This window comes from Aptenodytes patagonicus, chromosome 6 (assembly GCF_965638725.1).
Source record: "Aptenodytes patagonicus chromosome 6, bAptPat1.pri.cur, whole genome shotgun sequence".
Taxonomy (NCBI): Eukaryota; Metazoa; Chordata; class Aves; order Sphenisciformes; family Spheniscidae; genus Aptenodytes; species Aptenodytes patagonicus.
Genome location: NC_134954.1, coordinates 48273392 through 48298329, shown reverse-complemented (window position 1 = coordinate 48298329; position 24938 = coordinate 48273392). Strand labels below are relative to the sequence as shown.

General features: G+C 41.8%; 1 protein-coding gene across 4 annotated transcripts in view; it reads left to right on the top strand.

The window, feature by feature from the left end:
• The window catches only part of ITPRID2 (ITPR interacting domain containing 2), a 42780-nt gene that overhangs the window by 14901 nt on the left and 2941 nt on the right, over window positions 1-24938 (top strand). For all 4 annotated transcript variants that reach the window (XM_076342486.1, XM_076342484.1, XM_076342485.1 and 1 more), the window contains 8 exons: window positions 2757-2829; window positions 9100-9191; window positions 12323-13543; window positions 15868-15948; window positions 16340-16467; window positions 17502-17652; window positions 18799-18864; window positions 19516-19929. In XM_076342486.1, coding sequence (XP_076198601.1) covers window positions 2757-2829; window positions 9100-9191; window positions 12323-13543; window positions 15868-15948; window positions 16340-16467; window positions 17502-17652; window positions 18799-18864; window positions 19516-19929 — 2226 coding nt within the window. The remainder of the gene's footprint in view (window positions 1-2756; window positions 2830-9099; window positions 9192-12322; window positions 13544-15867; window positions 15949-16339; window positions 16468-17501; window positions 17653-18798; window positions 18865-19515; window positions 19930-24938) is intronic.

Below are 24938 nucleotides of genomic sequence, written 5' to 3'. Positions count from 1 at the left end.
TAGATATGTAAAATGAAGGATTGTGATTTAATTGGTGAAAAGAGTGAAGAAAGCAAGTGAATAGAAAACCCCCAGAGTTTTACAGTGAATGAGGAAATGATGATTTAGTAGATAGTATGTCTAGTGTTGTATTGGCACTACAGGCTTTTGAGGCTCCTCTGGATCAACTGATGTTGTAGCTGAAGGCACTCATTAAGTAGAAAGAGGTAATCCAGCCTCTTGTAGTTCCTGCCACTTGTTTGTGCCTGTGTGTCATCACCCACGTGTTGTGTGGCCATCTTCTGAATCAGAACAAAGGACTGGTCCAGTTGAGAGGGGGAAAAGAAACCCAGTGTATTTTGATTTATTTATTTTTCCTGGCTTAGTTTTCAGCTGGATAATTTTCTTGATCCAGTTTGTTGTGTAGCTGCACAGATGTTTGTGCTGGCACAATGGGGGGGGCCTGAGTGGCAATGCATTTTGCTATATTCTTGATACTCTTGATAGCTGGACTGGTTTCACATATCCCAGAAGAGAAATCCATTTTTTGATACTCTTGGGCAAAGCTGAAACAACTAATTAAAAAAAAAAAAAAGGAATGGAATTTTCTTTCAGAGAAAGTTGGACTGTAAAGGGTTATGACATGAAGAAGACTTGCCGAATTCTGCACAAGCCAAATGCAATGCATTTGCAAAGTTTTGGTTGACACACTTTGCAATGATGCCAGTGCATAAACACAGCTGTTTTGGCAAGACAACATGCGATGTGGGATGGGATTGTGGTGAATTTTTGTTTACGTAATATAATGTATACATATCAACTGCCTTCAGATCCCTGGGAGGGAGGGATTTGGTTTTGTTGAAGAAACTTTAGAACAATACCTGGCAGCATGATTTTATTTTCGTGCGTCTTTAAGCAGGGTATAATGAACAATAAACTGTATTAGAAACAGTGACAATAACTCCTCCCTCCGTTTTCCCCGCTTGCCTTGGAGTGCATTCATACGCGTAAGAAAGATGACAGATATATCAAGGAAGCTCTTTCTATGCTTACGAATGCCTTGGAGGTTTGAGCGCCCTTCGGAAGTCTGTGGCTGTGAAGATAGCTAGTGCGGGAGTGAGTCAGGGCAGGATTTCCCCAAACACCCGCTCCTGAGGTGGCCAATTACAGTCCTGAAGGTCATTTACCAGCATCGATATTGGCTGAAGGGACAGGGGAGGAGAGGGGAGTACTTCTGCGTGCTCGTCGAGCTGCGCCATGCTGCAGACGCGGCCAGGATGCTGTCTCCCAGCCAAGGACAGGAGGTGGAGGGCATTTAGATGAGAAGAGGCTTAGCTGTTGCGAGGCTGCAAATTTAGCCATCGGAAACTGGGAGGTTTGAGAGAATCAGGGCACCTTTCCTGGAAGGCCAGTCCAACCAAAGGGCCTGTAAGATTACTTAGCCTGTAAGGTTCCTTTTTTTTTTTTTTTTTAAATAATTTTTTTAAAGGTACTTTTCCTAAATTTAAATGGTGAGCCCCTTCTATGCTCCCCTGCATTTGGACAAAATAAGCATTTACCCCTTTGGTACAGCCTTCATCTCCTAAAGGAACAGAAGCCTCTTGATTTATTGTGCAAGAGTAATGCTGTTCACTTACTAATGGTGAAAAGTTCAGGTCAAGTACTTCTTAAAACTGCTGTAGTTAAGAAAATGCACCCTTGTGGCTACTATACACACAATATCTATGCAAATATAGCTTCTTCTTTAGCCAAATACTAATCAGTATCCTGTTTTTGCATTTTTAAGTTGATCAAAAATGGACATGAAAATTTCATTGCTTGGTAATTTTGAAATTAGGCAGGCAGCCCGTGAGAGGGAAGGGGGGGGTAGTTGGATTGGGGTTTTTGTGTGTGTAAGCTTGCATGTGAACCATTAGGACTTTTTTCTGTAGCACACAAAGGAGAAAACATATTCTAGCTTTTGAACTAAACAAAGGCCTCCCTGTTAAGATTTTAGGCATATTCTTTTCATTGTCTGAACGGTTGTCTGAGAACTGCTTTCTTAATAAGGCTGTGTTTCACAAAGTGGTTAAGTAATAGGATTAATTTTCATGTAGTTTTAAGTTTCCTGGTTGAAATCTGCATGGCTCTGAATACATTATCTTCCTTTTTTGTACTGGAAGACACAAGAAGTATTTCCACGAGCAGTGGCGTGGTGAAGCCTGGAGTAGATTCTGGCAGGGTCTAGGTCCTTCTGGAGGATTGGTGGCTTGTGGGAAATATTTGGTAGGGCAGCAGATGACAATCCTTATGTGCTGACCTCTTGACGCATTTTTCTAAATGTATTTTGCTTGTTCTTTATATTCAAATGAGGGGCTAAGAGTGCTGAACGGAAAAGACAGTAGTAGTGTAAAGGTGGTCAAAGGTATTTTCACACAATTATTTCAGTCTTTCGTCAAAGAGGAACTGAGAACTCTCAGTAGTGTCACAGGATGCGATTTCCTGGTCTTTTTGCATGATGAATGTAACCGGAGGAGAGCCCTGTGCTGTGAGTGAGAGGTGCTGTCCTGAGTATCACAGTTGTCCTACAGGGGCATTGCTGAGTACCTGATGAAGTAATACTTTGGTTCAAGGAGATACGATTTACTCCCTCAATCATTATCGGCTGTTGGACTGGAGAAAAAAAGCCAAACAACCCCACCCGCCCCACATGTGCAGTGTATATAGCTTGGGCATTCTTAAGCACAGGAACATATTCCAGTTGTCCTGACAAAATATTCATCTCCTCTTCCTGATAGATCCAGAGTACAGAGGGGGATCTACCGCACGTTCCAGCTTCTCACCAGCTGGCAGTGACCAAGTCAAGGAAAGGTGAGTAGACTTCAACTCCTGGGAGACAGCAGTCTGCTGAGTGTCCTTCCCTCTCCGAAATGCCGTTTCAGATATTTAAAACTTCTAAAGTTTCTTTTCCCTTTAGAGATAAAAAAGATCTGGGTTTCTTTTTCAGCTAAATCACAGAACATTACTGCAAAGTGGCAACCAAATTACAGGCAAGACAACAGCCCTATAACCTCACTGGCTGTTTTCACTTTTGTACAATTGATGATAGCTCAGAGGAACTGAAATGTTAATTCAGATCGTATGGGATTTTTTTTCCCCTGGCAGGTCCTGTAATTTCAGATACCCATTTAAACTAAAATTATATTGTTTTAAACCTAAATTGCATGATACATCCAGCTTTTTCCTATGCGCTACTGCTCCATCTGCAAGCTGGCTGCACAGAAGACTAGTGTCTCTGCACCCACATGGAAATTGTAGTCCTTCACATGGCAAACTGTGCACTGGCTCTTGTGGCTCACTTAGTTTGTGCTTTCATCTCAAATTCTTATTTATGTATTTTATGGCTTGGCAGAGGGACAAAACTGATCTTCAAGTTCATTTTGTGACTATTTTGCCCAACGTTGGCAAGTGAAGTCTGTTCTCTAGCTGTTACATGTAATTAAAGAAGAAATAGAGCTTGTTGCATTTAGTGAGATGCTTAGCTGTGATGCAATTCTTGGTGAAACATGACTAGCATCTCTAGATACTAAAGAGAGGCAGAAAAACCTGTCTTAAGAAACAGAGGTCATCTTATTTGCCTTTTCACAAATGAACTGACAGTCTCGTGACCTGTCAGCTGAATTGCATTAACATGGTTGAGAATGCTCTGGACTAAGCGTTGAAGGTTAATGCCTGGTTATTAGGGATAGCTTCTGCTACTAGTTCAGCAGTGTTTTGCACAACACAGCATCGCACTCACTAGTCTTCCTCTGTTACAAACATAGGCCACCAAGAAGGACCGCCAGAAACTGCATCTCTTAACTGTTCCCAGCATTTCTCCCTTGGCTGTGTTTTAAAGTTCATGATTGCATGCTTTACGTGATTACATGTAAAGAGATGCACTCTTTACAGGTCAGGTCTCTTGTTTGCCTGGCCTCGGCAGTTTCAGAAAGAGCTTTTCAGAGAAAGGCAACTTAAGGAACCAGGAGCTGCAGTCAGGGAGGAGAAAAAAAAAATTTCATCTTCTGAAATGCTAATTTTGTGTTTTCTGTTCCCCATAGCTATCTTACCCTCTTCTTCCTCCATGCAGGGAAAAAAAAAGGTGGTCCTGTGTGTACGGGCTGAAAGGTACCAGCAGTTCTAGCAATGGGTCTTCAGTACGGCAGAAGCAGGGCATGCTGGCTCATGTTTCCCAGCTAGTATATCCCACCCATTTCTGAATACACTTGGCATAGATTAGCGATGACACTTTGTTATCATGCAAGTATTGCCTAGAGTTTTCTATGACTTATCTAACAAGGACGTCAATGCTGATGGTAAGCCTGCATGTTTGCTAAAAGTTAGTCTGAGACCAACATTTTATTTCACCTGGAAGATGTGGAAAGCTTAGGACTTTGTTCTATATGGGTTTCAGTAAAATTGCCAAGAGAGAGAGCATTTGGTGGAGAACTTACCCAAAACGTTAAAAAACAGTAGTCAATTTTTTTTGCCAGTTGTCCAATATGAGACAACGTAGAGGCCTGTTTTCCCAAAGAGCGGGTGCTCACCAAGTTTGAAGGCATCCAAAGTTAATGGTCACTTACTAAAAATGCTGGCCATTGTGTCTTAATGTGAAATGCCACTCTCACTAGCAATCTCTTGAGGTGGGATCAGCATGAAATTCAAGCACCGGTCTTCTGTTGCAATGTGATTTCAGTTGATGATCCTCATACAGACCCACCTCTTTCAGTGGTGTTGGCTCTACTGTACACAAGCACCCATGGAGACGAGATATGCTTGAACAACACTGAATCTACTGCTGCTTAGACTCCCCATTAAAGCATGTTTCTCATTTCAGATTAGCTTTGTTGATAAGCTTAGATTTTCAAACGGCTTGCAAATGATTGCTTTGCTCTAGTACTGTCTTTGTTAAACACTTTATAGGGAATACAAAGAATTCTGTATTGTATTGACTAGCTTGATGTACTTTTTAGGTTATGTCTTCCAAATGGTACTGAACTGAACTAGTTCATCCATTATGCCCCAAACCGGCATTCTGTTCTTTGTGGTTGCAAACTTCAAATGTAGATGTATTTTTGTGCATGGGCTTTTTTTTAGGAACGCGGTAGAGAAGAATGAAAAGCTTCAGTTGCTTTGCACTGTAAACATACAGTGCTGCTAAATGTCCACTATAAAAAAAACTTACTGCAAAGTTATCTGGAAGGAAGGTTTGTTGGAAAACAGAATTCTTCCTGACATATTTATAAAGCAGCACCTTCCATTCCAAAAATGCCCCACAAACAAGACAAATATAGGTACAACACGTAGAGAACAAAGTATTCTCGAGGCATTGTAATTTGTGAATGTCTGGTTGCTGACATCAGTGGCTCTGTGAAATTCTGAATAGCCACAAACCTGTTTCTTTTAAGGCATCTGACATTGATAGTCAAAAGCAGTGATTAATTTTGAAAATTTAGTTCTTGAAAGTGAAGAAAGCACATCATCAGCACTTCCTGTCCTTAATATCTTATTGTATTTATAGCGCTCTGTGGGTGCAGCTCCACAGGAGATTGGAGATGGGGGAGTGAGAAGAAAACATTTGGAACAGATTTAGTATTTGTGGGAGTCTGTGCTTATCTGTCCAGAAGCTAGGAAATCCTCAGGGACTCTGAAGAGTTTCTGCAGCAGGGCTGCCTACTGGGCTGGTTTTGGCAGTGCTGGGGTGCAAGGTGTGATCAATATGGGAAAAAGGGGCAGCAGATATTTAATCCCATAATGGAATACTTTATAGCTAAGTTGGGAATGTCAATTTATTAATAATCTCGTGAAATACAAAGTGCATTAGAGCTTTGCCAATACTGCAGGTACAAGAAACATAGATGTTACTAAAGCTTCACAGGCAGTTTCCACGTATTTCTCCTCCTCTTCTGTGTGAACAGTCGAGTGATGTAGAAAGTGTAAGACAGGTACCTGATGGGACTGTTTGGACTGGTAAGACTGACAGTCCATTGGTAGCTGAATATTATTTTACAATGAATGAATTATTCCATTATTTGATAGTGATTCTTTGATAAATCTGTGCTCTCGTGTTTTGTAAACCACAGACTTGTTTCTTCATCATCTGTTCTTGTTTAGAACTTTGTCAGCTTATTGGATATATTTCTGAATACCCACATTTCTCTGGCATGTATTCAGTGCCTAAAAATATTTTTTTTTTTTAAATACAGCTTAAAACAATAATCCAAGGGGCATTTTCGTTTGTGCTCCGTTTAACTGGGATGTGAGTTTGATTGTTCCTTCTGGGTTTGTTCATCTTGGCTGGTTTCTTTTCCCACACTTTTGTTATTATGCTGCCTCTGTCCTTCTCCTGCTAGTTCAGAAAATTTCCTTTACATAGTGTTGATAATAGCTTTGGGCTGCAGGGTCAGCATCGCGTGGTGACCTTTTTGTGGAAGGTGCAGTTGCCTTAGTGGGGGTACGCAGGGCAAGGGCTGATCCCAGGTTAGCCCCTACAACCCAGCCTTTGGTGCTGAGTTTTCTGCATTCAAGGTGAAGAGAGGGGAGCCGTATCTCATCACAACCTCCTTCTCTTAAGACTCTCTATTGCCAGGAGGTGTTTTAGTCGAGATCTGAATGTAACTCTTCAGCTTTTTTTAAAAATGTTTTCATGCTTTCCCCTTTTCTGCTTGAGTCTGAGAGACATCCAGGTGCCATAGAGCAGGTTGTACATCTGGATCAGTAGTTGACAAGGAGGGTGGATAGCATTATGTATCAGTATATCCCAATGTACTAGTTGGTATTTCCAGTCTTTACAGAGCCAAACTTTGTGATTTCACTACTGAAGTAGTAGAGATTCCTGTTCTTTAAAAGTTTTTACTGCATTTCCATGATAGTGGTAGAGTGGAGAACTCTGAGAACTTGCAAGAAACAAGAGTAAGGTGTGGTAGAAGACTACTCATACTTACAAAAAATGTCTTCTCTCATTTGCTTTAAAACGTTAAAAAAAAATCCTAGCAGCTCTGCAACACAGAAAGCAAGGGATGGCTGTATTAAGGGAATGTCTCCTTAGGTGGAAACAAGGCAGTTTCATTCTGTTCATGCTGTGCTAGTCTCTTGCCATGGATAAAGACGATGAGGCAGGTATGAATGCCTCTGCTCTAGACTGACCAGTTGACTGGCAGTATCTGTCATGTAAGGCTGTCAAAGCATGTGCGTAAATAACAAATGCTATAGGCTATAGAAAAGGATCTAAAATTCTGATTTTCACTTGAGTACTGTGTCTCCAAGGAGGCCAAGAATTGATTTGAGGAGACCTATGTACATATACATAGGTAAATTTTTTTTTTTTATAGCTGAGAAGGAAATAGAAGGGCGGGTCAATATTTTTCTTGAGCAGTAGTAAACTTCATGCACATGAAACTAGATGCCAGCACACGCACTGGTGAATTGCTTTATCTGAACTAGTTGGAATCTCTCCCCTGTGGCTAAGGCTTTCACCAGTAGTTCTTTTTCCTTTTAAATTAAAATTCACCAAATAGGAAAAGAGACAAAGAGGAGGCCAAAGTAGATGACTATTCACCTTGGAGGAGGTGGCAGCTTCCCACCAGCCTCAGCTGTAGTGGCAACCTGTTCATGGCACACTTTTTCAGCCATATTAATTGTATTGGGCAGTTAAGAGCTAGTCCAGTTCTCAGGGAAGTAATTTCCATTGTCTTTGCTGGGAGCTGGGTGGGGATGTCTGTCTTGAGGTAGAAAAGTCATTTATTATCACAGGATATTGTGGCTACCATGATAACAGAACAGCAGCACAATTTGAAAGGCACTCCCTAAAAGCTGAGTGAAATCGCTGATACAGAAGTTTAACGGGCAGTTTGCCTCTCCTGGTGTTCACAAGCTTCTGGGCCTGTGCAGGCTTTTATTTCTGCATTAGTGAAATATTCATCAAAATTAATAAAAAAAAAAAATAGTTCTGAATATCCAGCAGTTTCAAAACAGTTTTCATAATGCATTCCAATGCATTGAGCTGTGAACTGGGATTAATTATATGATGACAGTTAAGTGGTTGAAGGAATGTGGGGCAAAATTCTGTGTTGAGCCTCCAAGAAGACAGCAGCGAGCTTTTGCCCCAGGGTGAGGAGGAGGAGGCAGGGATCTGGGGGCTTGAGGCCACTATGGTCTCATCCCATCTCCAAGCTTTTACTCTTCTGCAGAGAGCTAGAGGTGAGATACGGTTGTTGCCCAGGCTGCCATCTGGCTAAGCAAAATGTTTATGGTGCCGTAAGGTAAACCCCACACTTGGCGAGTGCCTCCTGTGTCTAGTAGGGAACAATATACATGCAAAACTGTACTGCAGAGCTTGCTGAGATCTCCTTGAAAAGCACCTTTGTGGCTATAGTGCTTGCACCAGAGGAAACCACTCCTGGGTAGCACTGAGGATTTTAGAGTCTCTTTAGGCTATTTTAACACTTACCTAATCTAAGTAGAAAGGAAGAAGCAGAGGGATCTTATCTTTCGTGTATAAAATGAGCTCTGGGAATGTGCTTTGGCAGATTGCCCGTTGATGTGTCAGACATGTTTTGTATTTGTCCGCTAAGCCAGCGGAGGACCGTCTCTAGCAGTTCTCTGAGTCCTGTGCATCGCCCTCTCTGCTCATGTGATGCTGTTCTTCTGGGTGTATGGAGTGGTGTAGGCTGGCAGGAGACGAGTGATCTCCTTTATCTTCATGATCAGGAGGGGTGGCGAATCTGTACGTGTCAATACAAAAGCAACTGTTGCACTGCCTACATGGGAATTAACCAGTGATTCAGTTTTGTGGAAGGAAAACTCCAGCAGTGACAACATCTGCAGAGTGGCTTTTTTTCCACAGTACAGGAAAGAAAAATGTAAAAGATGGTTCCTCTTCCACCGCTGCTTGAAGTTTCACAAGTAGGGCTTTGCATGAGAAGAGATTTTGCTTGAAACAAGCTGTTTCTCTGTATTGTTCAAAGTGGCATTTGAAAAGGAATTGTGTTATCCACTTAGTGTTACTTTGATGTAAAAGGAAAGCATGTATAGAATGTGTTTGGGCATGAAAGGTTATGATTTGTAAAGTAATCATGGTTGGGGTTTGCTTGTTTTAAACAGATCAGCTGTTACGGACCGCGAGTCAGCACTCTGACAGCAGTGGCTTCGCTGAGGATTCCTCCACAGATTGTTCTCCATTTAATCAGCTTCAGGTAAGGTTCCCATGCTGTGGTTGAAATATTACTGATTATTGTGGGTCAGTAGGGACCTGGGGAGGGATGTTGACGTTTGACTGCTATCGTGACTGTCAGTCTAGATCCTATAAAACTTCTCATTTTCAGAGCTGGACCTGCTGAATCCCTTACTGAACTGTGTTAAAATTTTAAAGCCTTTCTGGTAGGATAATCTGGGTGTACTTGGGCCTGGAATAAGCTCTAAGTTCAGTATGTCCTGTTTGCTGTTTCTGGTGTATTTTTTCTCACCAACTGAGGCTCCAGAATCACAGTCCATTCCTCTCAAGACTGCAGTGGGTAGAGATTAAGGCAATGAAAGAATATAGTTTTTCTGCTGATCATTTAATTTCTTTTATCATTTTTGCCTTCTCACTGATTTTCTTTTGCATATTTTTCTTTTTTTTTTAGTTATCAGCTGACAGAAAGTGAAAACAATTTCATACTAACTTTACTGTGAAGGTATACTAATGTTTAGTCAATCTTGAGCTCCCATGCTCTTTCTTGTTCCAGTTCCTTTGATCTCTGTCCCAGAACTTGCTGTGATACTGACCAGAGACCGCATGTCTTAGGGGAGGCTTTTGTTCCAGCATGGTGCTTAGGTGTCTGCTCGATACACACGTTTGGTCAATGTTGTACCTGATATTTTGGGGAGGCGTTCTCTTGCCTCTCCTAAAACATTCACACAGTAATAGCCATGATTTGGTTGGCCTGTCAATCAGCCAGAGAAAAGTCTTGAGTTGGATCCTGGCCTCAAGGCTCTCGGTTAGCTGTCTGGGACCTAAACCACAGTCCGGAAGAATACAAAGATGGGAGTCTGGCTATCACCAGTAATTTCATTTTTGTGGCTTGCAGCTGCTGAACTTTTTTTTTATGCTACAGTATGGTTTTTTTCCTTGTGGCACACCAAACATTTTTAAAGCTGTTTGGCACTTACTAGGAAGAGATTCCCACCCTCCCCATTCATCTTTTGGTACTGGTATTCTGTGCTTTCCAGTTTAGTAGTTTTTCAACTGAGTACCAAAATGAACGCCAAGACAGTGCTAGTCTTTGTGTCTCCCTCAAACATCAGCTTACACTTCCCAAGAGCAAGAGAGTGAATAAGGGAAATAATGAGCCTGAGTCTCTGTAATGAGCATAATAGTCCAAGATACTGGTTCTGCTCTCTACTAAGCTGGCACTATGCTGAAGTTGACAGGCATGTTAGAAGGAGTCTCAGGTTAAAGTTGCTCACTCCTGATCTTTATATTGGTTGCAACCTGATTAAGAGTCCATTAAAGGCATGTTGCAACTAAGTGCCCCTTCACTGGAAGACTGGTGGAGTTTATTTTTGTTGGCTGTAAAGGAATGAGATTTTTCTGCTTTCTATTATGTTGTTTTGAAAAGATGTAGAGACTGCACGAGATTTGTGCCATGGAGTTGCTAGGCTCTCTTCTGCCACCTTCACTGCTTTATTCAGACCAAGTGCTGAGCTGAATTCAGAAAATACGGGTGAATGATGAGACTAGGGGAAATGAGAATTTGGCAGCTAGTGAAGAGAACCTGTGAAAAGAAGGTGAAAGGGATACAGAGGGGTGTATATTGTTTCTTAAAAGTATGGTAAGTTAGTGCCATCTACTGTTAAATAATTGACTCTAGCAGCCATAGCATTCCTCTGAAACTCAGAAGAAAACTCAAAAACTGGAACTGTATTGCCTTTCATCCCTGACATCCAAAATAAAGATTTCTAAGGGAGATTTTGGCATTAAGATGGGATTTTCTGCAGGGGAGTTTCACGTTACCAAAGAAGCGAGAAGAATTCTCCATCCAAGTTCTTGAAGTTTTGCTTGCCTGACTTGTAAGTGAACAATGTGATGGAGGATTAGAGACACAGATATGCACACATGTAGCACACCTAATTTCACCTAGACATTACAATCTTTTGTTCTTTTAATACCTTTGACTTGAACAGTAGCTGAACCTGTACAGTCTTTCATACTATTTTGTGACTGTGCCAGTAAGTGCAGTGTTAAGCATGTACTTATGAAGTTGACCTTCATGGCTGAAATTTTCTTCTAGATGGTTAGAGAATGAACTATTGCCTGACGTACGCCATAAGTTATCTCTCTAGAAGAAACTCATAGTTAGTATCCTAATGGCAGTGAGAACTGCAGAAATTAGAGATGGGAAAAGCTTCTCTAAATTTCTAGTTCATGCATCAGGTATGGTGAACTTCCAAGACTGTACTTTATAACACATATTCTTATGAAAATGTCTTTTCTGCTCGTAAATATACCCATCAATCAGGCCAGCCTAAGGAATATGCTTTGTAATCCATAGATATCTTTTTTTTTTTTTTTTTACTTTCTCATGGATGCTTTTCCTGTCATTTGTTACCTGTTAAATTAGCATCTCGCTCATACATGTGCTCTGTTTTAAATTGTGATTTAGCATGAAAAGGGGAAAAAGTGTTAGGAGAAAGAAAGGGAGGATGGGGGTGACAGTACTGGATGCAGTCTTCAATAGAGATTAGCAGCCTAATGTGAGATTCCCAGTCTCAGACAATTCTGTGACTTAAAACAGCCTGAGTGTATAGGCAGACTGGTTTTCCCGTTCTTAGTTTTGTCCTGTGACACTAATTTCACTACGGTCTGCAGTTCTCCTCACTTCTCTGTATGCATTCCCTAATACCACCCTTTGTTTCAGCACTGACTGTGAACCTTTATATATGGGAGATGCCGTGTACTTCCACCCTGCTATCCCTTTGTCATCGTTACCTAAAATACTAGCATTTTACTCTTTTTACTCTTTTACTCTGCTGCCACTTCTATTCTTCTGGCAATAAAGAGTTTATTGTCAAATCAAAGAAACGTATGAATAGTTTGCTCTTATTTTTTTAAACCATCTCCTTTTGGTGCCATACTTCAATGTGCTTCTAATCTCTCTAATAACTGTGGTTTCTTTGTTCTCCTTCACTGTTTTTCTTGCACACTAACTGCATTTTGTATTATTTGTTCTGCTCCCTACCACAATGCCCAATGAATACGGAACTTGGACTCTTAGCCTGACCCCTGAGAAGGCAGTAGTTGAGTCTCCAATATGTTCACCCCTTTGCTGGCTGGTATCTTTCCTAGGTTCAGGAGTCTTTGCAGGGCATGGGAAGCAGTGCTGACAGCTGTGACAGTGAGACAACCGTGACATCACATAGTGAGGAACAGAAGACACCAATAGCCAAGGAACTGCCCTGTTTCGATAAGTTTGAGGAGGAGGAGGAAGATGATGATGATGATGACGACGATGATGAAGAGGATATTATCTCTGAAGTAGAGAGACGAAAGGTAGGGGCACCTTCTGAGAACAGAAGGAGCGAAGACAGAAAAATTATTGACTATGAAACTGAACAAAATCAAGGAGGAGAAGGCAAGTCATCTCATATAGCAGAGACAGTCCAAGGAGGGGTCAGCTCTAAAGAGGAAGACATTTCCAGTGAGCAAAAAGAATTGGACCTGCTGGAGGAAGGCAGGGTGTTTGAGTTTCCTCAGTACCACACGCACCATATCCTCAAGTCGATGGAGTCCCTGGAAGGTGGCAGCTCCTCACCATCGTCCGTGGACAGGGTTCACGTTGCCTTGCAAAGAGCCGAGATGAGGATCGTCAGCACATCTGATTCCAGGGCTGGACGCACTCTGCTTAAGTCAAAAGATCTTCTGAGGAAGCAGAGGCTCTGGTTTGCTGAATCGGGCTATCCTCTAAGGCGGTCTCAGTCTCTCCCAACTGCATTGTTGAATCCAGTGAAAGTGGTGTCCTCTGTGAATGTCCAGTTAACTCCAGGAAAAGAGACTCTGTGCAGTCCTCCTTCTTTCACCTACAAGTACACACATGTGGAGGAAGAGGAGAAACCAACGTCTGAGAACGACAAAAGTGAGGGTGAGGCAGCCACCAGCCAGCTGGTGTGCAAATCCACACTGTTCATTGCGCCTTCGTCCTCCAAAAAAGAAGTGCCCCAGACTGGGCCCAATAGACTGTCCGAGGAGCCCAGTCCCAGCAGGGTACAGAGTTGCCCACTGCACACGCCAGCACACATGTCCCAGTCGACGTGCTCCCTCCAGTCCCTCCCTGCCGAGTGGCAGGACAGACCGTTCTGCGAGCACATGAGGACGCTGAGTACCCACAGCGTCCCAAGCATCTCTGGCTCTTCCTTCGGTGCCTTGCTTTCCCCCTTCAGCTGTCCCTTCTCTCCAAGGCATGCTGGATTTCCTCATCGACCTCATGCCATCAACCCTCCCTCCACCGTGGAGATGCAGCTGCGCAGGGTCCTACACGACATCAGAAACTCTCTGCAGAACCTCTCACAGGTAAGAGGAAGCCAAATTTTTACCTTGGGCAAAGAGGCTTCTTATTTTATCCTTACAAAACCAAAATGTTAATCTGAATATTCCTTTGCATAATGTAGTAGATCAGGAAAAAATGACATTTTGTGCAAGTTTGATTTGCTACTGTTTTAGGAGCTTCTGTTTAAAGCAGCAAATGATCATCTCTCCAGTGCTCCACTATTTTTCCATTTAATTTTCTCTCGTTGCAGTTGACCCAGATTGATTTTTTTTTTTTTTCCTACTTTTATGGATATTCTTGGGTAGGAGGGAGGAGGAACAGTGTACTCTTTATCAGCTGTTATTTTAAGGTGATAGTCATTAGCTTTAGTTTTGAAAATACATATTGACAGTCCTTTAACCTCTCTCTTGTCTTTGACATACTTCCTATCCAACTGATATAAATTTATTTTTTTCATTGCAAGTCCCATGGCTTCGCTAATGATGTCGGTGATGATGACTGTTCCATATACATTTCTGTACAGTTTCATGCCAACCTTTTGCATGTTCAAATCTGGAGCTAGTCGACATGATCCTGAAGTCATCCGTCTTTTATTAAGAACCAGTTTTGTCACACTGTGTGAAATTTTGTCCATCTCATCACTCAGAGAAGAAACGCTTTAAAATGCAAGCGCATATTTTTTACCAGTTTCTGCTGCACCTGCTTTACATTATTCAGTTGTAGAGCTTCAACAATTTCTGTGGGGTTTACCCAAGAACAAACATGTGCCTGCCTGCACCATATTCCAGGTGGTAGGCTGTAGTGAGCTTTTTTAGACCCCTGTTGGTTTCTTTTATTTTGCCACTTGTCAAAAGTTAGAGGCTAGTCCATCCTGACTTTGGTTATATCAACTGGCCTTGCTTCTTGGAGCAAGCTTGGGTATTGGGACACAGCTCTGTGGTGGAAAGCTGCGAAAACTGCGTTTTCAGTCAGCCATTGCTCAAGGTAGTGGACGGTGCGCCTGGGAGTAAGCATTTGCAGAATTTAACCTTCTTTGTAAAATTTCCTCTTGGGAACCAATTGCAGCCTTGGTATGGGTAAGGTTACAGTGTGCTACAGCACTTTTGTCACTTATACCGTGCTAACTAAACCTGCTGAAGAAGAATTCTCTGTATTACGTCTGGAACTCATGCTCAAGCTGGTTCAATTAAAAAACCAAAACTGATATCGGGGAGGATAATAATATCTCCTAGCCCACTTGTTCTAATTCCGGCGTAATTTGTCTAGACTAGTTCCATTTTGGGGGCTTGGTCCTCCTCATTACAGAGGTTTGTATGAAAACGTCTTGCTTATAATACACAGTTCCCTGGTGCTGCTTTTCCCTACAGCCAAGATCCAGTTTGGCACACAGCATACTCAGCTGCTAAAGAAAAAATTGAGATGTTTCAAAGATATGATTCTGATTTTAGGAAGGAATAAAGAGGAGTAGATAAATTCCTGATAGAATAGGGAACAGAGAAAACTGGGAGAGGAAAAAAAAACCATGCCCTTGATGTGATCATGTTTGAGCAAAACTCCTCTGGATGAATGGACATGCTTCAAATTTTCCATGGCGTGTCAATAGTCCTTTGAATTCTTTCAAAATTACATTGGACAAGCTGTCTTTTTCACATTTGAAAAGGTGAATGTTTTTGCTGTTTCCACTGTTCTTTGTTGTGCCATGTCTCTACATGTAACAGCCCCTGAATTTTATCTGGTTGCTCCATGCGTTGATGCAACGTGCAAATAGAAATTCTTCAACACTCTTGTTGAAGAACAACATCTCTCTTCATGAGAGATCATTAGCATGCAGGGGGTCTTTGGATGTAGGCAATGTAGCGAGATTAAAAACCAAAATCAACAAAAACCCCTAAACTAAGAACTGAGCAAAACCCCACAACAAATGTGACTGTAATCATGGTTTGAAAATGGCACACTTTAGTTTGCTCAGTTCTGTTTTCTGAGTTGTTCTTTTTATCATTAGCTAAGACAATTGAGACTACTGAGTTTTCAGGCATAACATGCCTGCTGCAGAAAACCTTAGCTTCTGTTCCTACTTACTGTGTCAGACAGGATTAATTTGGTTTTTCACCTGCAGCACATTTGCATTACAGAGCTTTGGTGCACATGCTTCAGTTAAGAGCTGGCATGGCCATTTTGTAAGGTTTCTTTTTCCTGATACAATATTTGCATAGATAGCAGAAATCGCAATGCCAGCAAGGTTGTGTTTTAACAGTGGCTGCTGTCGGAGTATCTGCGCGTTTGGGAAGATGGGTTCATAAAGGGGATTGCTGACATTCCCTTTTCAAATTGCTTGTTTCTTCCCTAGTACCCAGTGATGAGGGGTCAGGATCTTTTAGCAGCCACCGGTTACACTACTCGGAGATCATCCGTTCTACCTCTCTACGAAGTAAGTGACCCTGTTCACACAGTGGAAGTTAGTCAAAATAAAACACAAAGAAACATCCTAAATGTGCCGCAGATTGTGCTAACTTTGGGCAGTTCCCTATCTTTGTTCTCAAGAGATAACAGATGAGTCTGTCCTGCAAATAATGTTAAAAAGGAATTACTCTAAATACATGGAAATCCTTTCATGTGTTTGCTTGCATTATACATCTAAAAATGTTGTTTTCTTGAATTATTGTGAGTTCACAACATGCAGCCTCTGTAGTATACTGAAGTTGCTGAGGCTCTGCTTGACTCAAAGGGCACATCTGGGCAAATGTGGTTATAGGATCCAGACTTATTTTAATTCAATTTTTCCATGTAACACACAATTTTTTTTTTTTTTTTTTGTCCAGAATACTTTCCAGGAGCTACAAGTGGTAAGGCGAAATCTAAACTTATTCAGAACCCAAATGATGGATTTGGAATTGGCTATGTTACGTCAACAGACAACAGTTTATCAGCACATGACAGAAGAGGAAAGGTAAAATGATCTTTTAAAAAAAAGAGAGAAAATACTCTGGCACTTCAGGAAATGTCGCTGCCCCTGAAATCAGAACAAAAAATCTGTTAGTTTAAATTTGAACAGGGTTGGAGCTGAGTTTTTGCCAAAAACTTGTTTACTCTCTTCTTTATACTTCTTCATTCTAGAGTTTTTTCCTTTGTTTCTTCTAATCCCTATTTCTCATTATTGATGATTTTTTTCTTCATCCTTTCTCCAAAGTGATTTTACAGCTGTGGATTTTAAGGACTTTTATCATAGGAGACGTGAACATAGGATATTGGGGGAGAAAAAGCCTTAAAGATTTTCCCCGCTCCCCCCCCCTATCTTTGTAGATGTAAATAAAGAATGAACATTGTAGCATTCAGATGCTTTTCCAACTTACAGTGGCCACTCGGCAGGCCACAGGTGGCATTCATATTCTGGCTCTGTGTGCTTGTGCTCACCATGAGTCGCAGCAGCAGCCGATCTGGAACAATTTTCAAAACTGCTTATATATTTACTTTAGCTGAATCGGCTCTTGACTAATCACTTTAAAAGTAAACATGTTTGAAATCAGTTGGCCTTCTTAGACAATGGCGTCCTGGCCAAAATGTAGCTGCGACTGCTTGGGAATCTACAGTCGCGCAGGAGAAGTTGTTACTGCGTTGCTCTGTGATTTTTGTTGTTACTGGTTTTAATTGGATTTGATTAGATATATGTATAAATGCCGATTTCTTCTGCTTGCATATATTTAAGCATTTAAAGCTAAGATTTTTGGAGAATGTTCTGTGATACACTATGTTGTTTAGTATTCTCCATGAAGTGATGTATATTTTCTATAAATGGAGAAAGATTTTTGTTCCATCTAGGCGTTCAGCTAATTTTTCCATGAAAGAGGAATTTTCTGTATTCCACTTCGAATTCCCTTGTATGAAGTCCTTTACTCGTGGGACTGTCCTGCTCAGTTCCCCCTTTGTGGTGTGCAGCTGAGTGCAGTGAATGCCCTTGTTCTTTTTGTGATGGGCTTGGTATAGATACGAAGCTGATCAGCTACAGAGCTTGAGAAAGTCTGTCCGCATGGAGCTACAGGAGCTAGAGATGCAGTTAGAAGAACGTCTACTTGCTTTGGAAGACCAGCTGAGAAGTCTGCACATGCCTTCACCTTACAGACCTCAGACACACATAGTAAGTATTACTTTTGCAACAACATTATATGTTTTCTCAGTGTAATGTTAATAACTCATAACTGTTAAAACTCTTACAGTGGGATGATATCTGGGTAATCTAATGATGCTGTATGTATTATCAGGGGTCATATTATTTTCAGTCAGTGTTTCATCTTGGTGAAAAGGTGTGTGAATAGAGGGACTTTTCTTGGTGTTAATACGTATCAATACGTATCTTCTGGGGTTTTAGGTCTGAGATTTCAGACCTCTTCTGTCAGTGGTTTCTTCTTTTTCCTCGTCATGACCCTGAATCCTCACAGTTTTGGTAGGTAGTGCTCATGTCTAAAATCCTTGGGGGATGGTGATGGTCTTTCTGGAGTTTCCCTACACTGATTTTCTTACTTGTGAAATGAGGGCAGAGAGATGAGAAATGCACAGTGTTTCTCTCCCAAGAAATGGGGTGTGCTTCCCTTCTAGCTCTGCCAATCCATGGAACAAAAAACCAGGAAGATCCAGTTGTCATCTTCATTTTTTTCCTCCATTGCCTTTTGTAGCTCCTTCAGATGAATGTGTGGCTTCCCGTCAAACAGTGGGAGAAGCTCTGCTCCTACAGACACCCCCCGGAAGCACAAGAGCGGGGATAAAAAAGACAGTTGCATATGTTCATTGGTGGCATGGCAATATACTTTCTCTTCTTTTTCACTCAGCAGAAGACTGTTCCTCTTTTTTTCTGCTGCAATTCTGTCATCAGCCAAACAAAAGAAGCACAGATGAAAAGTATCATATGTTCTTCCTGGGTTTCATTCCTCTTTCTTAGCCAATCCTCTTCTGTAGAAGCAGCACAGGCACAGGCCACATCTTCCTCTTCAGTATTCTGTCATGGGAAAAAAATTGAAACCCAAGAACAGGAAAATATGGTATTACTGTGATCCCAAGCCAAACTTGCATTCTTTGAACCATATAAATATCTTTTTATTTGTAAATCCTTTTATAGAAGAGGGCCAGCTTTAAAAATGACTGAAATATACTTTCTCCAACCAGCTTTGCTTCCTGTTTCCAAGTTTCTGCTTTTACAGAAAGTTGTCTGAGACACAGCATGTTTATATATTAGCTTCTGACAGTTCTAAAAAAATCCTCAATGCATTAACTTGACTTAATTTTTCAGGGTATGTATGGAAGCAGAAGTGCTGATAATCTATCATGCCCTTCTCCATTGAATGTCATTGAACCAGTAAGTAATTGTTGTGTGCTATATGTTTTATCAAGAAAAAGAACCAGGAAGGGATTTCTTAAAAAAGGTTGCAGGAGATTCATTTTACACATAATCTTGGAAATACTTTACTCACTTGAGTAGTTCTTTTGGGAGCAGCTGCATTTTCCCTTAAGCAAAGTTAACCATAGGTGTAAGATGCTGTGAAGTCTTGTTTGTTTTTAAGAGGAATATGTAGAAGTGAGTTGTTGTTTGCATTTAGTTGATACAATGACTACATGGTGAGTTTTCTAGGGAAAATTATTTCTTATTTTTCTGTGCATTTTATGCTACTGAAAACAAGAGGTCAAAAATTGCAGAAAGGAAAGAACAAACTTGAATTGTTTTAGCAAAGAAAAACAAAATCAAGCCTTTACGTGTGTCTCTGTCAATGGCTCTGGCAGGATGCATCCGTATTGCAAAAGTCATGGCTTGGGGAACTGCCACAATTCATATTTATGTTGGCTTTCAAAAAAGCCCATTCCTTTTTATGATCGTCTTTGTTGCAGTCATAAAGGCAAAGCATATGAGGGAATGAGTAAGTGATTGAATAAATAACAAGAAAGCATAGTTGCGTCTGTATGTGACTTTTTTATATGTTTATTCAGGACTGTTTCTTTTCTGAATCCTTAGGTCTCCGAACTTATTCGAGAGCAGTCATTTCTGAAGTCTGAACTAGGTTTAGGATTGGGAGATCTTGGACTGGAAACTCTCCCAGCAGAGGGTACAGAGTCTGTGTTCTCCCATGGAAACTCTGATTCCTCTTCAGTGTGCTCCGGTCACACAGGTAGAAAAGCTGGTGTTGGATCCTCTGAACTGACAGGAAAGTCTAAGAGTCAAAGCAAGAAGTTATACCGAGCCTCTGTTGCCTTAACACCAACTCCCCCGGTGAGAGCAGGCGCTGGACAGCACGTAGAAAGCTCCGAGGAGCTTGCAGACTCCAAGCCAGAGGTGGAACACAAGCTTGAAAAAGTCCCTCTCGTGCCTTCGGTTGATGACATCCACAAAAGCGTGGAGCAGGAGGAGCTGCAGCAAGTCATACGGGAGGTGAGGAGGGAGGGGCTGAGATCTAGGATATTTGAACAGTGTTTACTGAAACTTAAAGACAGGCTATCTGTAACTCTTGGCCACTGGGTTTTCTCTTCCCTCTCAAGCCAAGGCTCCATACTGTTACTGTACTATTTCTGAAGGCTCAGAGCTTGTCACTAGACGTTCAAGCCACAGTTGTATTATTGTGCAAAGCAGTAGACGTTTTTTCAGTGATAGTGGTTAGCATGTAAATTAATAGCTAGTTGCTACTACAAGTCTGGGTGAGAAAGAATTTGCCATCTCTACTACTTGGTTAAGCAGCAGTATTTCAGATTCCCAAGTGAAAATTTCTCTGTCATGTTTGCTTGCTAAAATGCCAGGTTGGAGTTAATTTGATGGATGAAATACTGTTTCTGAAACACCTCCATAGTAAAAGTTAAAAATACTTTTCCAGTCCCTCTACACCAAACCACTAAGGACTGTAGGAGTGTAAGTGAAGCAAGCTGAAGTCAGATGAGAAGTTATTTCAGACTTTAAGGCTGACGTTGGACCAGTGCTGTTGGACTAGTTTTATTGGCAGTCAATGAAAGTGAAGGGTGCTTGGTTATTCTTCCTGTGGGCCAGGTTAAAAAACTGGACTAAAACTGCATGGTTTTTTTGTCAGTGGCATGACAGAAAGCCTTATGACAAGTAGTATAAATGGGAAAAGGAAGCAAAAGAAACTTGTTCTCAAAAGCAGCGCCTGTGAGAAAGTGGAGCGAGCTCTCTGCTGTGAATACAGAAATGGGGATTGAGAACCTGTGGGTTTTATTCCCTCTCCTTCACTGGAGAGGGACCACTTAGCCTTTAGCTGAGGTCATTGGACCCTTAGCCTTTAGCTCATCCCTTGAAGCTTTTGTATGGCTCTGCCATAAACCACTCAAAAGGCCAGTAGAGGTGTCATGCTCAGGAATGTACAACAGGCCAGGCTGTAACACTGCAGTACCATCCAGGTCTGCTTGCTTTGAGGCTGTGGATAACTGGAACCAGCTTTGCCTTAGCTTTGTCTTTAAAACAGATGAGAGGCAGGCCACTCATCTCATGAGAAAACAGGAACTGTGATCCCAGAGGAATCTTTTGCCACACCTTCACCCCTCTTCTGCCAGTGCAGAAAGAGGCAGAGTGTACTGGACCATAAGGTATCCTTTTATTCATCATCTGACCACAAGACTCTGCTGTGTCTGTCTCTGCAAAGTGGAGATGTTTTCTTGGCTGACTCACTGTGGGCTTCGCTATTTGTAGGCACTTTACACTCGCACAGTGAGATTTGTGAAGCAGTAGAGCATTACTAAGGAGTGTTCTTGTAGATGATGATGGCTGGAAGCACATGAAGATATTTGCTTTGTTTACCTTTGGGTAACTCTGTAAATAACCAGAGCTGAGAGTGCAAAGAATAATGCCTAGCCACAAGCATTAACTGTCAGTGAGCTGCTGGTGTTAAAAGTTTGGCAGTGAGGTGAAATGGAGACCAGCTTTCAATAAGTAGCCTCATGATGCTGAATACTGCTTCGCCCCGTCAGTAGCCCCGTTAGAGTCAGTGGGATGATTTATGGAAAGTGGCATTATCCTGTGGAAGGAAGCGTACTGCAGTCAGCTCACGGTGAGGTACCACCAGACCGACAACCTCATCATTACTGCGCTCAGGATTAGGAGCTGAACACCTTCTGTCCATCACTGATCTTTACAGCGGAGCTTGTGATGCTACAACTTTACACCTCTACTTTGAAAGCAAAGGAATGAATGAGGCAGAGGGGCAGCATTCAATTTTTGAATGCCTTTTCCCCCCTGCCACCCTCTTGCTGCCATCTTCTCTAAAGTAGCTAGAGTAAAGTTGGCAGGAATCTTGGGAAAGGCCTTGTTTTGGAGATTTCATAAAATACTCCCAGACATCCCAAATTGTCTCTCCTTCCGGTCCATTTTTTCCTTTCATGCCTTTTTAAAGGGGTTACTTGCCTGATGCTCAGAGAAGACTTGCACATGAGATATTTATCACGCCTTGCACTTTGCTGCCAATTCTGAAGTGAAGCCAGGATATTGCATTTGTATCCAGCCCTTCTGTAAAAACCTGCATGTCAGAAGAGTGGTGTCGTGGTGGGGGGTTGCTAAAGGAGAAACTGAGAAAGGAAGGAGAGAGCTGTAATTCAAATGTACTGTAAAAGCAGCAGAGATAATAAAGGGAGCTGGAGTCAAGTACAGGGTTATTTCAGTCAATATTTTCTCTGAGGTTAGCCTGTGTGAAAGTTCTTCTTTAACTTCATTAATTGATAGCAAATAAAGATGTGTACTCTTTGCACAGAGATTGTTCTTTGGGTTGTGTGGCACTGAGAACATTGTAATGCTGAAGGAATCTGCACTGAACTGAGAGGCTACTATTCAAAGATGAGTAGTCGGCAAATAACTGAGCTTGGCTCACTTTGTAAACGTTTGAGCACACAGAGAGATTGTCCCTCAGTTTAACTTCATTGGCAGCCTGTTTCAGATCAGCTGATTCTCAGCATAAGTTTTGCAGGTCAGAATGAAGATGCATTGGCTCGAAGCACCTGGTAGTTTTTGCAGAGCCGGAATATGCTATTAAATACTGGTCAGGAAAATCTTTTGTATTTCATAAGAGCTAGAACAGAGCATAAATTGAAATGTGTCTTCCTTAAGTAGCCCTGTTGTTAGCAAAGGAATTCCAGTTCCGTTGTCAAAAGAAAGAAATCTGGTAGGATGCATTCTTGATGTATGCACTCATAAATGTTAAACCCTTGCTTATTCCTCCCATTCTCTGTAGCTGCGTGACCTCGTGTTGGGGAAAGAAAAGTTGGGCAGTCTTTCAGAATATGCCTGGGTGGGTTGTAATGCATGTGAGCTTTGACCTGTAGCTATTTGCTGGCATTAAAAAAACCCATGGTGTTACTTCTAGCGTTAATGGACTAACTCCCACGGAAAAGCATTCAATACTGTGAAATGTTAAAACGCCAAACAGTGGCCCTCTTGTTTTGATGAAAATACAGCCTGACCTCCACTGGAGTATCACATGAAGCACTTATTGCTTGACTTGTAGGTCGCAGTGTCGCTAGGTGTGCCACCAGGCCCTCTCACTCTGCTCTTCTGCAGTTTAAAAGCTGTGATAGTTTAAAAAGCTTTCTGCTTAAGAGCAATGCAGGTTTTGTTCTTGCTAACAGTTCTCTGTTGTAAATGACATTTAATGAAGTTATACTTTAAAGAAATGTATGATTTTCCTGTCAACATCTGTTTTAAGAGGCTGTAATGGGTCTTTATGGGACAGAAAGATGGTTGCATAATCTTCCCTTTTCCGTTTTCCATTCAAATCCATGTTAGCTTAGCATCGATCAAAAATGTCTGTTGGTTGTCCATACTTCCCTTGTGCAGGTGTTGGGTTCTTCATCTTACTGTCTTGAGCGTAAGAACTCACCAGCTGCTGCCATGAAGAAGTGGCACAAGAAGAAAATAGAGTAGAAGATAATTCTTTTAATTATAGAAAACGTATCTCAGATCAGGAGTATGAGGACTGTGAAAGCCTCATGCCCATTTTCCATCAGTAGGTGAAGAACACCCATCTCCAGAATTGCCACTGTGGCACATTTCATGCTCAATCAGTTCATTATTTAGCAGCAACATAATATTACAGTAATAGTAATTCTTTCATAGGGAGAAAGATCACTTGTTTACTGTAGTAAAACTATGTATGAATGTGGTACTGTGTTATTAATGCAATATTGAATATTAGTGTTGTATCAACGTAGTATATGTACCATAAATGTGTGGGTTCTCTCCTCTTTTAAATGATCAATTTTTCATTCAGCTGCTAAAAATACTGGTGGAGCATTCATTGACTGCATCTGTCTTTTGTACGGAGGAAGCCTTGGCATCAGGCTGTACCCTGTGCAGCGTAAATGGAAGGTGCACCTTGCCCTAAATCATTTGTAATGAAAAAGGCAAACATTAGCAATTTTCATGACATGCACATGGGACTGAGTCACCACAGGAATCGATGCTGTGCTCGCCACGCAGGAATGACCTTGATGAGTCTGGGAAGGAGGGAGGAAGCAGTGGCAGTGAAAAGAAGCAGCAGAGGATGGCCTTGTTGTCATCCAGACGGGAAGGTGAGAGACAGAGGGCTCAAATGATCCACCAAGGTCAAGCCAGAAGTTGTTGGAAGAGCTGAGAATAGAACAGGAGCCGCTTCCCTTCCAGTCTCCGCCACAAGACTGGCTGTCATACTAGACCATTTACTTGCTAATTTGGGAAGCTTTTATCAGTTTTCTTTGGAAAGTGAGGTTTATTTTTGTCTATCCGGTGAGAGAAGGGCACAGAATGACTTTTGTAGCGTGCTCGCAGACCCACCCCATGTGATACTGGAGAAGGAAAGTGGAGACAGCAGCATGGGTCTCTTATGACAGTGGCCTGCCAGACAGCTGGGGTGCTGTTTCCCTGTGCCAGCGTTTCTAAATCCCAAAGCCCTTACTGCATTGACAGCGGTCCTAAAGGTTTGTACGACTGTGTGTGCATCGGCATAGACATCCTCAGGACTTGCGGCCGTCAGTAAGCCAGGTCCTGTTACACACTGGCTTGTCTTTTGTCAGTTAATCAGCGAACAACCCAACTGGAAACCTATTTCCCAATAATATTATATTCTCTGTATTTCTGCTTGATGCAAAGTAGTAATGAAACAAGGAACTTTGCCACTACTGGTTTAGGGATTGAATTGCTTGCCAGTGACAACAAGGGATAAATAACCTGTTGCTAATGCTGCTGCCACCCTTCTGACGTTGTTGCTTAATCCTTTTGACGCACCAGGAAAAGGGGAGACTTACAAGAATAATTGCAAGATGATCACTGAGATGATGAGAGGGCTACGCAAACATGGCAACGCCATTGGGAAGGCTGGGTTTGAGTAAATATTATTCTCGTGGTATTGGTGGGTCACCAGAACATGAAGGGATTTGTTACTGGCAAAACCAGGATTAGAAATTTGGGCTTTT